Raw genomic sequence first — 14,318 nt, 5'->3', positions numbered from 1 at the left:
TGACAGAAGGAATAGTGTCAGCATGGTGGAGAGGTGAGATGGCACAGGCCAGGCACAGGGACTCACTGGCCTGCACCTGGAAGTCCTAGCACATGAGAGTGGTAGCAGGATGGAATGGGGACTTGGGCCAAATGATGGAATTCTGAGGGCCAAGGGAGGGAGTTTGGGCTTTCTTCTTCTGTGGTTTGACGACTTCTGGGAGGGACCATCAAAGGCCTTTCAGGAATTCAGGCTTGTCTATCTCAGCCTTCTCCTTCTAGAAGACCAAGAGCCCAAAGTGTCAGCCTGACATTCGATCTCCTTTGCCATGGTTGGGAAGTCAGGGCTGTAGCTGATTTCATTGGCCTGTTTTGCATTTATTATAGTGTGGCTTTTATAGTGTGTTAATTGAAATATTTCCAACTGCCAAAAACAATTACACTCAAATTGCCTTGTCAGTTCTTTTATTGCCAGATAAATGTTTTACAGACATATTTATAGGGGGCAGTGGTAACTGGATCTCGTTTTCTATTTACGGCTGGTGGTTTGGGTTGGGATTGGCCCCCCAGTTCTCTAATGTGGGCTGGAAAGCTGTTGCACGTTGTGACGCTTCCATCTCGTTACCTTAGGGATCAGAGTCTCTTCAAAGGAAAGCAGCTTTCTGGCTCATGTGGCTTAGCCTCAGAGAAGGGTTCCCATCACTGGAAACGTTGGCAACCTGGCAGAAATCTGAATCCCGCTACCCGCCCTACCAGCAACAGTCCCAGCCCAAGCGGAAACATGCTTTTCTCTTCCCCTGGAATCATTCCTCCCTTCTACCATCCAAGCCTCTCCCAAAGACCCTATCATGTAAGAGCTATAAGAGCCTATCTAGCCTAACTCTCTCACTTTGCATTTGGGAAACCAGTACCCCAGAAACTTCCCTTCAATCACAGAGGTGATCAGTGAGGGAGCTGGGAGCAGAGGTCTCTTTCCAATGTGCCATTCTGCCACCAATGTGTGCTCTTTGGCTCCTCTCTGCCTTGACTCCTTCAGTGCTCTAGGCCTGCTCCTTCCAAGAGCCCCTCCTTCATTCACGTCTCCAGCCCTCACTGATCTCTCGCATGCTTGACAACCTGAAACACCTATTTGTTCTGTATATACACTGCAGGATTTGTGTCTGTTTGTTTGGTGAACTGTCTTACTGTCTATGTCATTGTTCTTCTCTTGCTTTTGGACATGTTGTTTTCTACTTCTGAAAAATATTTTCTCCACCAGGGCAACACACACTTGTCCTTTGACACTCAGTCAAGAAATGGTCACCTCTGGAAGCTTTTTCTGTGCATCCCAGGCTGGATAGGTACCCGGTATACTTCTATCACACCCTGGGCACACATATCTCTATTGTTGGCACAGAGCTGGCTTTTGAAAGAACATAAGTTGAATGAGTGAGTGATGAGCATCGATCACACTTGTCTGCCCTCCAGGGACCCTGAACAAACTGGGGTAGGGACCTCATCTTTCTGCATAGGTTAGTACCTGACTATAAGTAGGTGTTCTACTAATGTTTATCAAATTGAATTGAGCATGTTCTTGGGAACATAGAATTTAAGCATATTAGAACTGGAAGGTCATAATATTCAATCCTATGCATTTTACTGATGAGGAAACTGAAGCCCAGAGAGGAAAAATACTTTTCCCAGGGTCATGATGACTAATGAGTTTTAATGGCATTCATTCCTTTATTCAATAAATATTGTGAACGCCTACTATATTCTGAGCGTTGTTCTAGATGCTGGAGATGCAGCAATGTACAAAGCAAATAAAGTACCTGCTTGTAAAGCGTGTTTATTCATCCCAAACAAGTGCTTATGAATATAATATGACTTTGAAGCTTCGTATTGCCCAGTACAGAGCTGAACACTTAGAATATGCTTTAAAAGTACTTGTTGAACTTGTTGCACATAAGAAATTCCCAGTGCTAAGGTACCTGGTTGCTCTTCATTGATCAGTCCCATTGATGCTGATGAGATTTCTTCAGATACAGGACCTCTTTGGCTGGACTAAGAAAAACATATTGCCACTGAGGATGTTACTAAGACTGTTTCTGAGGCTTGGGAAAGCTCAATGTCCTTTGTCTATGAGGTCCCTGGGTGAAAGCCTCCCTGAAATACCATTTGTGATACTTCCATGTCAATCTGCTTATGACTTACCCTCTGTTTTCTGTTCTTCATTCAGAGTATCTGCATTGTCAGAGGAAACAGAAAGAAAGTAAGTGTTGAGACCACCACAGTCTCTCAGTAAACTATTAATAGCATTTTTTCTGTTGAAAATAGTATTTATGAGTGGGGGACCCCCCAAAAAAACTAGCTTTATCTTCCAGAGGGCAGGTCCTTTGTAGTATAGGTTTCCTGGCTAGGTTAGGGTTCTAGAAACCCACCGGCATCAGTGTACCAACTAGCTTTGTTGTGAGAGGTTGTGTTCAGCTTCAGTGAATTTTTTTTTAAGATTCTCTCAATGTGTTTGCCCATTTCGTGATGGCTGATTTACATGCACATCTGTCCACACCATGCTGAATGTTCAGCAGTTTTTTGACCAGAAATGGCGTGACTGTGCCCCATCCTCCCTATTCACCCGATCTCACCTGAGCAACTTTTTTTTGTTTCCCCGGATGGAAAAAATCCTCAAAGGGAAACGTTTTACCAGTGTGGAAGAGGTAAAATAAAAAATGGTTGAAACACTAAAAGGCATCAGAATTGATGAGTTCAAAAACTGTTTTGAGCAGGGGAAAAAGCATCTCTATAGGTATATTGCATCAAAGAGTACTGAAGTTTAAACATGTAAGAATAAATACACAATTTTTTATAAATAAATTCTGGATTTTTTGGGGTCCCTCTTAGTACATATTTTTAGAAAATTCAAATGAACTAAAGGAATAATACTAAAATCACCCTTAAACCTATCACCCTAGAATAACCTTGATAAACATGTGATGTTATGTCTTCCCAGATGTTTTTATGCATATATAAAAATTACATGTATTTATTTTTCTTTTAGAGATTAGAGGGAGAGATATAGACTTATTTTATTTTTTTATTTTTTTTGAGTCAGAGTCTCACTCTGTTGCCCAGGCTGGAGTGCAGTGGCATACTCACAGCCACTGCAGCCTCAACCTGCTGGGCTCAGGTGATCCTTCCACCTCAGCCTTCCAAGTAGCTGGAACTACAGGCATATGCCACCATGCCCGGCTAATTTTTTAAATTTATTGTAAAGATGAGGTCTCACCAAGTTGCCCAGGCTGGTCTCGAACCTGTGAGCTCAGGCAATCCTCTCAAAGTGCCGGGATTATAGGCGTGAGCCTCCATGCCCAGCCTAGACTTTTTTTTTAGTTGAAGTCTTTGAGTTTTGAGTTGAGTCTTGAGTCTTGAGTTTTGAGTCCATTGCCCAGACTGGAGTGCAGTGGCATACTCACGGCCACCAGCATCGACCTGCTGGGCTCCGACGATCTCCTTCCACCTCAGCCTTCCAAGTAGCCAAAACTACAGGCACACATTACCACACCTGGCTAATTTTTTTAAAAATTTATTTATTGTAGAGATGAAGTCTTGACAAGTTGCTCAGGCTGGTCTCAAACCCACGGACTCAGGCAATCCACTTGCCTTGGTCTCCCAAAGTGCTGAGATTATAGGCTGAGCCACCTAGTCCAGTCTAGACACTTTTTTTTTTGAGTTAGAGTCTCACTCTGTCGCCCAGACTGGAGTGCAGTGGCACGCTCCCGGCCACCGCAGCCTCGACCCGCTGGGCTCTGGCGATCCTTCCGCCTCAGCCTTCCAAGTAGCTGAAATTACAGGTGCGCGCTACCACGCCCTGCTAATTTTTGATTTATTGTAGAGATGAGGTCTCACCAATTTGCCCGGGCGGGTCTTGAACCCGCGGGCTCAGGCAATCCACTCTCAGCCTCCCAAAGCGCTGGGATTACAGGCCGAGCTACCGAGCCCGACCGACTTATTTTTTAATGGACTCAAACTGTCCGTGTTATTTCATAAACTGTTTTCACACACACACACAAATTAGTGTGTCTTCCATTGCCAATAAACTTTTATAGCATCATTGGAAAATACTGCATAATATTTTACCATATGTTTCTAAGACTATGCCATAATTTGTTCAACCATGCCTCATTGTTGTACATTTAGATGTGTCCTTTTTCACTATTATTATTAATTTTTTAGCAAACATCCATACACCTAAATCTTTGGGCATGTCTTTGGTCATTTCTTTAAAATAAATTCCTACACATAGAAATTTGGGTAAAAGAGTAAAAAAAAAATTATTAGGCTTTGATAAAGACTTTCAAATTGCTCTTCAGAAAGATTGTTCTAATTTGCAGGTGCCTGTTTTCCCACTACCTCACCAACACTGGATATTAGTTTTGTTTGACTGATTGTTTTCTAGTTTGCCAGTTTGAAAAATACATTTTTGGGGGGCATAATATTGATTGCTAGTAAGGCTGAACATCCTAAAAATGTCATGGGCCATTTTGCAAGGTGTTTAAATGTCTACCAGGAAAAGACAAACCCTCTTCTAGTCCTTGATTGATTTTTACTCCAAGGGGACTGTGAGGCTTACAGTAACTAAGTACAGAGAGCATTAACTTAAGATGACAGATTGGAAGACAAAATATAAATTAGAGTTGAAGTGAGAGTTTGATATCCTTTCTTGATGTCTAAGACTCACTGCAAGAAGCCCATCATCACAAGTCCTCCTAGAAACCAAGCTCTGCCCTTGTACAGACTACAAAATGTACACACACCACTTATGGAGAAGTCCAAAGGAACTGCTCAAGCCAGAGTTTTCATTGCCTAGAAGATCATGGCCAACTCTGCCCTGAGGGAGGACAAGCACTGTTTGCTTGTCCAAGCAGATGAGATGCTCCCAACCCTCATGTGAGATTTTTGTCCAGGATGAAGAATCAGGGACAGACGTGGTAGAAGGGACAGATGAATGGAACCATTCCAAAGCCGCAGTTAGACCCCCAGACCAGCTGGAGTTGACTGATGCGGTGAGTAGCCTCCCATCCTTGCTCCTTCCACCCTTCCAGCTTCAGGAATGTGTTCTTCCACAGCATTGATAAGGGGCCTGCACAGAACCTGGGTGTGAGATATCTGCTGATACCCTGGGGGATTCTTCTAATCCTCAGATTTGGTGGGGCAGGGGGCGGGGGGCCTTCATGTATGATCCTCTTGGCATTTCTCTTCCTCAGGAGTTAAAGGAGGAATTCACTCGGATTTTGACGGCCAACAACCCACATGCACCCCAGAACATTGTCAGGTACAACTTCAAAGTAAGTCATCCCCTCCTGGGCAGGGGTCTTCATATTTATCTCTTTGGAGTGACCGTGACTTGCTACATCGCAAAAGACTCTCAGTTATTCTAGAGGAGATCACTTTTAAACAGAGGTCCTTGGCTAAACTCCTGGAGTTTTCCAGAGATTTTGACATTTTCTTTTTTTTTTTTTTGAGTTGGAGTCTCACTCTGTCACCCAGGCTGGAGTGTAGTGGCACGTTCACAGCCACTGCAACCTCAACCTGCTAGGCTCAGGCGATCCTTCTGCCTCAGCCTTCCAAGGAGCTGGAGCTATAGGCGTGTGCCACCATGCTCAGCTAGTTTTTTTAAATTTCTTGTAGGGAGGAGGTCTCGCCATATTGCCCAGGCTAGTCTCGAACCCAGGGGCTCAGGCACTCCTCTCGCCTCTGCCTCCCAAAGTGCTGGGATTACAGGCATGAGCCACCACACCTGGCTGAAATTTCTTTCTGAATCTCCTATGCAGTCTTGCTAATTGCAGTATCTTAAAAAAAATTTTTTTTTTAAATTTTAAAGATGTGGGGTACAATTCAGAGTTAGATATACAAACATTGATTATGCAGGTACCCTTGTTGATGAGGTATGCCCCTCCCTCCCCTAGCAGTTTTCCTCTACTGCCAATCCCACCCCCGCTCCCCTGACGGTTTCCCATTACTGCCAATCACTTTATTATAGTATTATAATTGTTCAAGGTCCACTTATGAGTGAGAACATATGGTACTCTGTTCTTTGTTTCTGTGATAGATCACTGAGTATGATCAACTCCAAATCCAAGTTGCTGTGAAGTCCATATATTTGTCCTTCTTTATTGCTGCTTAATATTCCATTGTATATATGTACCACATTTTTTAAATCCAGTTCAGCTTTGATGGGCAACATGATTGGTTCCATGTTTTTGCTATTGTGAATAGAGTTGCAACAAACATACGTGTGCAGGTATCTTTTTTGTAGAATGATTGGGAATATTGGGTATATTCCCAATAGGGGAATGCTGGGTCATATGGAAGGTCAATTTCCAGTTCTTTCAGAAATCACCACACTGTCTTCCAAAGAAATTGCACTAGTTTGCATTCTCACCAGCAGTGTAGAAGCATTCCTTTTTCTCCACATCCTCGCCAGCATCTGTTGTTTGTTTTATTAATGATGGCCATTCTTACTGGGGCTAGGTGGTATCTCAATGTGGTTTTGATCTGCATTTCTTTGATGATGAGTAAGGCTGAGCACTTTTTCATGTGTCTGTTGGCTGCCTGTTTATCTTCTTTGGAGAAGTATCTATTCATGTCTTTTGCCCACTTTTTAAAGGAACTGTTTGTTTTTTTCCTTTTGGCATGTTTGAGTTATTTGTAGATCCTAGATATTAGGCCTTTGTCAGATATACAGTTGGCAAATACTTTTCTCGTTCTGTGGGCTGTCTCCTTGCTCTATTGATGGTTTCTTTTGCTTTGTAGAAGCCTGTTAGTTTGATGAGGTCCCATTTGTCTATCTTATTTCTTAAGGTATTGTCCATTAGAGTTCTGAATAGGTTGCCAGTTCCAATTTCCATAAGGGTGTCTCCCGCATTTTCTAAGATTCTTATAATTTGAGGTTTTATGTTTAGGTCTTTGATCCATTTACAGTTAATTTTTGTGTATGGTGATATGTAGGGATCCTGTTTCTAATTGCAGTATCTTAAGTGCCCTGCAGAGCTACTCTTTTCAAGAATTTTTAGCCGGGATCGGTGGCTCAGCCTGTTATCCCGCGCCTTTGAGAGGCTGAGGTGAGTGGATTGCCTGAGCCCGCGGGTTCGAGACCCACCTGGGCAGTGAGACCTTATCTCTACAATAAATCAAAAAATCAGCTGGGTGTGGTAGCGCATGACTGTAATTCCGGCTACTTGGAAGGCTGAGGCAGAAGGATCGCCGGAGCCCAGCAGGTCGAGGCTGCGGTGGCTGGGAGTGGCCACTGCACTCCAGTCTGGGGGACAGAGTGAGACTCCAACTAAAAAAAAAAAGAATTTTTAAATGAATCATTTGGTTAGAATAATACTTTTTCAATATATATAGCATATTTTTCATTAACACAAACTACTGGGCATTCAGACGCTGAGTTTTCTGTCAGCCATACACGTGGATGGAGTACAAACTCCCCTCTGGACAAAAGGAGCTGGCTGCTCCCTCATCCCCAGCATTCCTGCCTAGGAGGACGCCCCAGCAGGCTCTAGTCTCAGTGCCTCTTGACATCAAAGACAGGCTGGTGACCCCATCAGAGCCTTCTTTTAGTACATGTGGCAGGGGTGAATTTTGACTTGGTAGACACATATATGACATGTCATTATGGGGACAACACTATTTTCAACTATAACAAGATCAGCTTCTGTGATTATGGACTGAAAATAACTTCAGTGTACATTCTGAGCTAAAGGGAAAATGATGCATATGTTTTTTATTTCATTATTTCGAGATCCATTTGTTTCAAGCTTACTGTGTACCCGTGTTAGGTCCTTTATAAGTCTTTTACATAGAATGCCTCATATAATCCTCACATTTCTTTGATACAGAAACGATTCTTATTTTCATTTTATAAAAACTGAGATTAAATTAGATAAACAACAAATTACAACAGTTATAGAGACAGGATTCAAAGCAAGATTTGAATTCATTTGTATGATTCAAAACTATATCACACTGCTTCTTTAAAAACTTTTAAAAATATGAGTGGGTGTAGTGGCTCATGCCTATAATTCTAGCACTTTGGCAGGCCAAGGTGAGAGGATAGTTGGATAGTTTGAGGCCAGGAGTTTGAGACCAGACTGGACAACATAGTGAGACTCCCATCTCTGCAAAAAAAATGTTTTTTAAGCTGGACGCAGTGGCTCATGCCTGAAGTCCCAGCACTGTGGGAGGTGGAGGCAAGAGAATTGCCTGAGCCCAGGGGTTTGAGACCAGCCCCTGGTCTCTACAATAAATAAAAAAACTAGCCTGGTGTGGTGGCGCATGCCTGTAGTGCCAGCTACTTGGAAGGCTTAGATGAAAGGATTGCCTGTACCCAGCAGGTCGAGGCTGCGGTGGCTGTGAGCATGCCATTGTACTCCAGCCTTGGAGTGAGACTCCAACTACAAATAAAATAAAACAAAATAAAAATAAAATAGAAACCTGTGGTATCGATTTCAAAGAATTTAAAAAATGAAAATACAATAAAAATTAAACCTTCCTCTCCCTTCCTTGTCCTTTTCCCTGGAGATAATAATTTCTTTCTTTGTTTTTAAAACAGTTTTGTTGAGATATAACTTACATACCACACAATTTGTCCATTTAGAGTGTATAATTTGATGGCCTTTATTATATGTACAATTATCAGCACAATCAATTTTTTTTTTTTTTTTTTAGTTGGAGTCTCACTCTGTCGCCCAGACTGGAGTGCAGTGGCCGCTCCCGGTCACCGCAACCTCGACCTGCTGGGCTCTGGCGATCCTTCCGCCTCAGCCTTCCAAGTAGCCAGAATTACAGGCGCGTGCTACCACGCCCAGCTAATTTTTTGATTTATTGTAGAGATGAGGTCTCGCTGCCCAGGCGGGTCTCGAACCCGCGGGTTCAGGCAATCCACTCACCTCAGCCTCCCAAAGGAGCACAATCAATTTTAAAACATTTTCATCTCCCCTGAAAGAAACCCTGTACCTCTTAACTGTCACTCCTCAGTCTTTCATCCCTTCCAGCCAAGGCCACCACTAAAAAGTTTTCTGTTTCTCTAGATTTGCCTATTCTGGACATTTCCTATAAATGGAATCATACAGTATGTGGCCTTTTGTTGCTGGCTTCTTTCACTTAATGTAATGTTTGATTCATCCATGTTGTAGTATGTGTCAGGACTTCATTTCTTTCTATTGCCAAATAATATTCCACTGTATGAATATGCCACATTTTATTTATCCATTCATCAGATGATGGTCATTTGGATTGTTTCTGCTTTTTGGCTATTATGAATAATACGGCTATGAACATTATTATGAATAATGCTGCTATGAATATACGTGTACAAATTTTTGTGAAAATCTTCTTGAACACACTGCTTCTTATTTAAATCTATATAGGCAACCTCTCCACAAAGAGGCTGAAACAAATCCAGACGTGTTTCTTAAAAGGTACTACTCATGAGTTTAGCTAATGACTTCCCTTGGGCAGCCTGTAACAGTCAGAGGGAAGCTGCCTTACCTTCCCTGATTTTATGCCGGCGCATGGGGCACGCCACAGGCTTCTGTCCTGACACCTGAAAGAGGGTTTCTCTAGGACTCAGTGTGCTGGCCATGTGAGCACCATACAGGCAGAGAATTGGTGCTGGTTTGTTGGTTCCAATGCACTCCACGTGGAGTCAGCTCCATTTTGGTATCCCTAGATGCCCAGGCAGGCTCCTCTCACTCAACTTCCCAACAGCCTCCCAGAGCTGGTCTCCATCTCATTGGTCCTGAGAGATCCAAGAGCTTTGTGTCTCTAAAGCTGCTACTTTCCCTTGACGTGCTGGAGTGTAGAGGCAGATCTAGGCATACCTCCCTTTCCCTCACAGAACCAATGGAGTCTCAGTTCCATTCCTAAGCTGAAGAGGAAGATCCCAATCAACTGCTAGGGACAAGATGAAGAGGAAAACTCAAATGACAGCTGTACAAATAATTTGTTCCCTGGGAACTGTTATCATAATAATAGTTACTTTTTTTTTTACTGTCAAAAGTTTTACACACAAAATAGTGATTTTTTTTTTTAAGAAATGGGGACTCCCTATGTTGCCCATTTCTTCTTGAACTTCTGGGCTCAAGAGATCTTTCCACCTCAGCCTCTCACATAGCTGGAACTACAGGTACATGCCAGTGGATCCAGCCTATAGTTACTATTTTTATTGAACATTAATATTGAGCATGTATTATGTGTCAGGCACTGTGTTAATAGATTGTTTCATTATCTTCAATACCATCAACTATCATACAATTTAGATATTATTAACCTTGTTTCATAGATTAAGAAATTAGGGCTTAGAGTGGTTTAGTCCAAGGTCATGCAGATAATGAGGGACAGACTAAATAAAGATTTAAAACCAATTCTGCCTGCCTCCAAAGAACATGCTTTTAACCACCACACTGTCCTGTCTCCCCACCCATCTGAGTTGCTCAGAGAGGAAAGGCTTTGTGGTGACTTTTTAAGGCAGAGCTTCCCAATCTGTGTGATGGTGATCCTTCCAGCTCTCCAGGGACAGATAGGTCTGGTGCAGTGGAGCGCATGAACTGGTTGCCTCTGCTGTGAGTTTATCCTAGTGTGCCAGACAAATATAATTATTTTCTATGTGACTTGAAGAGGGTTTGGCAGAACTGTTTTAAAAGAAAGAAGGAACCTCTGGTATCAAAGTCAATTTTAGTGGTTGCTAGGATGCTGATCAATGAGAGGCAGTGTAGAGGAACCAGACTATATATAAGCTGTATGAAAGCAGAATTGCTATCTACTTTTGCTCAGCTTTATATCCCAAGCATCTAAAGAATACTTGGCACATTGAAGCTGTTCAAAAATTATTGTTGTTATTATTATTATTATTATTATTAGAGTCAAAATCTCACTCTGTTGTCCTGGCTAGAGTACAGTAGCACAATCATGGCTCACTGCAGCCTCAACTTCCTGGGTTCAGGCAATCCTTCTGCCTCAGTCTCCCAAATAGCTGGGACTACAGGCATGTGTCACCACATCTAGCTAATTTTTTCTATTTTTAATTTTTAGAGATGAAGTCTTGCTATGTTGCCCAGACTGGTCTCAAACTCCTGGCCTCAAGTGATCCTCCTGCCTCAGCCTCTCAAAGTGCTGGTATAGCAGACATGAACCACTGTACCTGGCTTAAAAAATTATTTTTTGGTCCTGGTGCGGTGGCTCATGCCTGTAATTCCAGCACTTTCAGAGGCCAAGGCAAAGAGGATCGCTTGAGACCAGGAGTTTGAGACTAGTCTGGGCAAAATAGCAAAACCCCATCTCTAAAAAATATTAAAATTAGCCAGATGTGGTGGCATATGCCTGTAGTCTCAGCTACTCAGGAGGCTGAGGCAGAAGGATTGCTTGATCCCAGGAATTTGAGGCTCCAGTAAACTATGATTATATCACTACACTCCAGCCTGGGTGACAGAGTGAGGCCCTGTCTAAAATAAAATAAAATAATTAAAAGTATTTGTTGAAGAATGAGTGAAAAAGTTACCTGGGCTATAAGCCTAATCCTGCTTCTCATTTTCTGTGTGACCTGAACAAATGCCAAACCCAAACCTTCTCTGGATCTCTGTGGTTGTCTTATATGGAACAGGAGAACTGTGGCTGTCTCTGATATCTATCCAGCTATGGAATCCACTAAGTACAGTGGAGAGAGGGCCATGCCAGATATGTCTGACCCGCTCAGGTCTGTGGTGTGGAAAGTGACCTGGAATCCCTTGGCATGAAAGTAGGATTCTAAGACATTTGAGCTGGTAATAGGTAAATCTGGAGCTGCTTGAGGTTGGAAGGGCAAGATATTTTAAAATAAATCTTTGATAAAAACCTTAAAAAATACTTGCTTTCATTTGCCTCCTCCTCTTTAAACTGAAATGCGTGAAAATTTCAGGATAAATGAGGATTTGGTGAGTAATCTTTCCTATCTCAAAGATGGACTGTCTTTGGCCTTAGAGAATGAACGCAAATGCTATTCTAACTCCAACCCTTTTGGGAATCCCTGGTCTGACTCAGCCCCTCTCTTCTTAGGAAGGCACATATAAGCTTATTGGCTTTGTGGACCAACTGGCTGTTCACTACACTCAAGCTGGGAACTTGATCCCCAAAGACTCAGATGAAGGCCGGCGGCAGCATTACCGTGCTGAGTTAGCGGCAGGTAGGATTCTGGGCCAGCCTGAGTTGAAATCCTCTTTCTCTGGTCACACTAAGGAGTAGAACCCTAAGCTAGAACTTTGCAGAACCTCTGCTTACATAAAACCTCTGGCTGTCCTGAATAGGTCTGGGAGCTAACCCATGACTCTCAGGCAAAGGACAACCAACCGGGACAGGCGAGGTCTGAAAGGTAGAAACCAAGAAGGCCCTTCCTGCCAGGGATTGAGGGAATAGGCTTAGCCTTTGGGCTTATTGGCAATATCCTACCAAGGTTCTCAAGAGTCTGCCAAGTTGATTATTTCAGAAGAAAACCTTGAAGAAGATGAAGAGCCCAAGGAGTTAGAAGCTGAAGCTGGAAGTCAGACAGATGTACCTGCAGCTGGGGTACAGTATAATATTGCTCTCCATCCCTCCTCTTCCAGCTCAAGCTGTGAATGGAGGCTTCAGGGGTGACATGGGGGTGGGAGGAGGGAGACTGAAGGTGAGAAGTTGGAGGCTGCAGGTGCCAGCGTGTCTGGAAGCATCACTCGCTTCCACCTCCCTCCTATCCCAGGACAGGACTTCCTCCTATTCCCCATTCTCCACCACCTTCTTCTCACAGCTGAACCCTCATCCTCTGGCTTTATTTCTAGGCAGTTGAAAAAGTGACTGAAGAAGAAATGATGACTCCTAAGCAGCCCAAGGAGCTGAAGCTCACTAACCAGTTCAACTTCAGTGACAGGGCCTCACAGACCCTCAACAACCCTCTCCGGGTAGAGCAGCCCCCACCCTAGCCCCTTTGCTGTGCAGCTCTGCACTGTGCATGGCAAGGAAGAAGCAGGCCTGGCCCCAGCCCCAATAGCCCTCGGCCTGGCAGGAGTGATAGTTCAGACACCATTGTTTCTATCTCTAAGGAGTGCGAGAATATATGTTCAGGGCCCTGTAAGCTATCCAGGAAGGAGTTTAGAGGTAGTAACAAGGAGCCTAGAGCCCTCCAAAACCCCACTGGGAGGCTTAAATTGAAACTGGGTTTTGCAGAGGGAGTCGAAACCAGGACCTGGGAGGAGAGGGGAGTACACAGTGTGCTAGGGGAGCGGGAGGCCAGAGAGTTCACCTGAAGGCAATGGTCTCTGTGGTAGACCAGCTGAAAAAGACCAGAAAGCCTCCCTGCCCCATAAGGGAGGATCCTGAGAACGAGGCTGAGGGAGTCTCTCAGGATTTCAGGTGAGAGTCGCACACATGTAAGGGCAATGTTCTACAGAAATGAGCCTGCAGACAGAAAGTGAGCTCTACAGGGTGAGTTTTTTACAGCACCTCATCACCCTGTGTGGTCCCTACATTGACACTGGTAATCTGGGTGACGCACAACGAGGAAATGGCACATTCCCCTGGTGGAGCCAGAGACCCTAGTATTAGGGAGATGTCTTTACAGGGTGAGGGGCATTCGGCTGATGACCTGCCAGAGGCTTTCCTCTGTGCCCTTGCCTGGCTTCCTGCAGATCTGTTTATCCCTCACTTAGAATCTATCTTGGTTAAAACTGGCATAATCAGGGCTAGGCTTGGTGGCTCATGCCGGTAATCCCAGCACTTTGGAAGGCTAAGGAGGGAGAATTACTTGAGTTCAGGAGTTTGAGATCGGCCTGGGCAACACAGTGAGACCTTGTCTCTACAAAAAAAAAAATAGCCAAAGGTGGTGGTATGCACCTGTAGAGTCCCAGCTACTGGGGAGGTTAAGGTGGGAGGATCACTTAGCCCAGGAAATCAAGGCTGCAGTGAGCTGGGATCATGCCACTTGGCAACCTTGGCAAAAGAGTGAACCCTGTCTCAAAACAAAAACAAAAACAAACCCCAGCACAATTAGGCTTCCCTGCCTGCTTTCTAGCCTACGCTTTTTCTGAAAAAGGCCAGAATGGACAAAATATGAGTTTTGAATGCATGATTTGGTCCTTTGCCCAGGACCCTCTCGACTTCCCCAGCTCTGTGTCCCACTTCTTCTCAGTTCCAAGCAAAATTCTTCTCCCAAGGATATACTGTTGGGCTAAATGAGAAGTAATTGAGAGTTTTCTGTGAGTTTCTTGTCTTGTTCTCTAGGATAGAGAATGCCAGATGGAGCCTCCTCCCAGAACAAACTTTTCAGCCACAGCCAATCAAGTAAGACCTGGGCCA

The 14,318-nt window shown here is 43.8% G+C and overlaps 1 protein-coding gene across 1 annotated transcript in view; it reads left to right on the top strand.

The window, feature by feature from the left end:
* The window catches only part of DNAI1 (dynein axonemal intermediate chain 1), a 68,277-nt gene that overhangs the window by 22,009 nt on the left and 31,950 nt on the right, over positions 1-14,318 (top strand). The window contains exons 2-8 of the mRNA XM_008070859.1: positions 2,197-2,229; positions 4,922-5,020; positions 5,222-5,302; positions 12,051-12,177; positions 12,445-12,557; positions 12,806-12,925; positions 14,244-14,303. Coding sequence (XP_008069050.1) covers positions 2,197-2,229; positions 4,922-5,020; positions 5,222-5,302; positions 12,051-12,177; positions 12,445-12,557; positions 12,806-12,925; positions 14,244-14,303 — 633 coding nt within the window. The remainder of the gene's footprint in view (positions 1-2,196; positions 2,230-4,921; positions 5,021-5,221; positions 5,303-12,050; positions 12,178-12,444; positions 12,558-12,805; positions 12,926-14,243; positions 14,304-14,318) is intronic.

The sequence above is a fragment of the Carlito syrichta genome, unplaced genomic scaffold (genome assembly GCF_000164805.1).
Source record: "Carlito syrichta isolate Samal-C Ts95f unplaced genomic scaffold, Tarsius_syrichta-2.0.1 Scaffold112228, whole genome shotgun sequence".
Taxonomy (NCBI): domain Eukaryota; kingdom Metazoa; phylum Chordata; class Mammalia; order Primates; family Tarsiidae; genus Carlito; species Carlito syrichta.
Note: the sequence above shows the minus strand (reverse complement) of the source record. Positions and strands in the feature narration are given on the sequence as shown.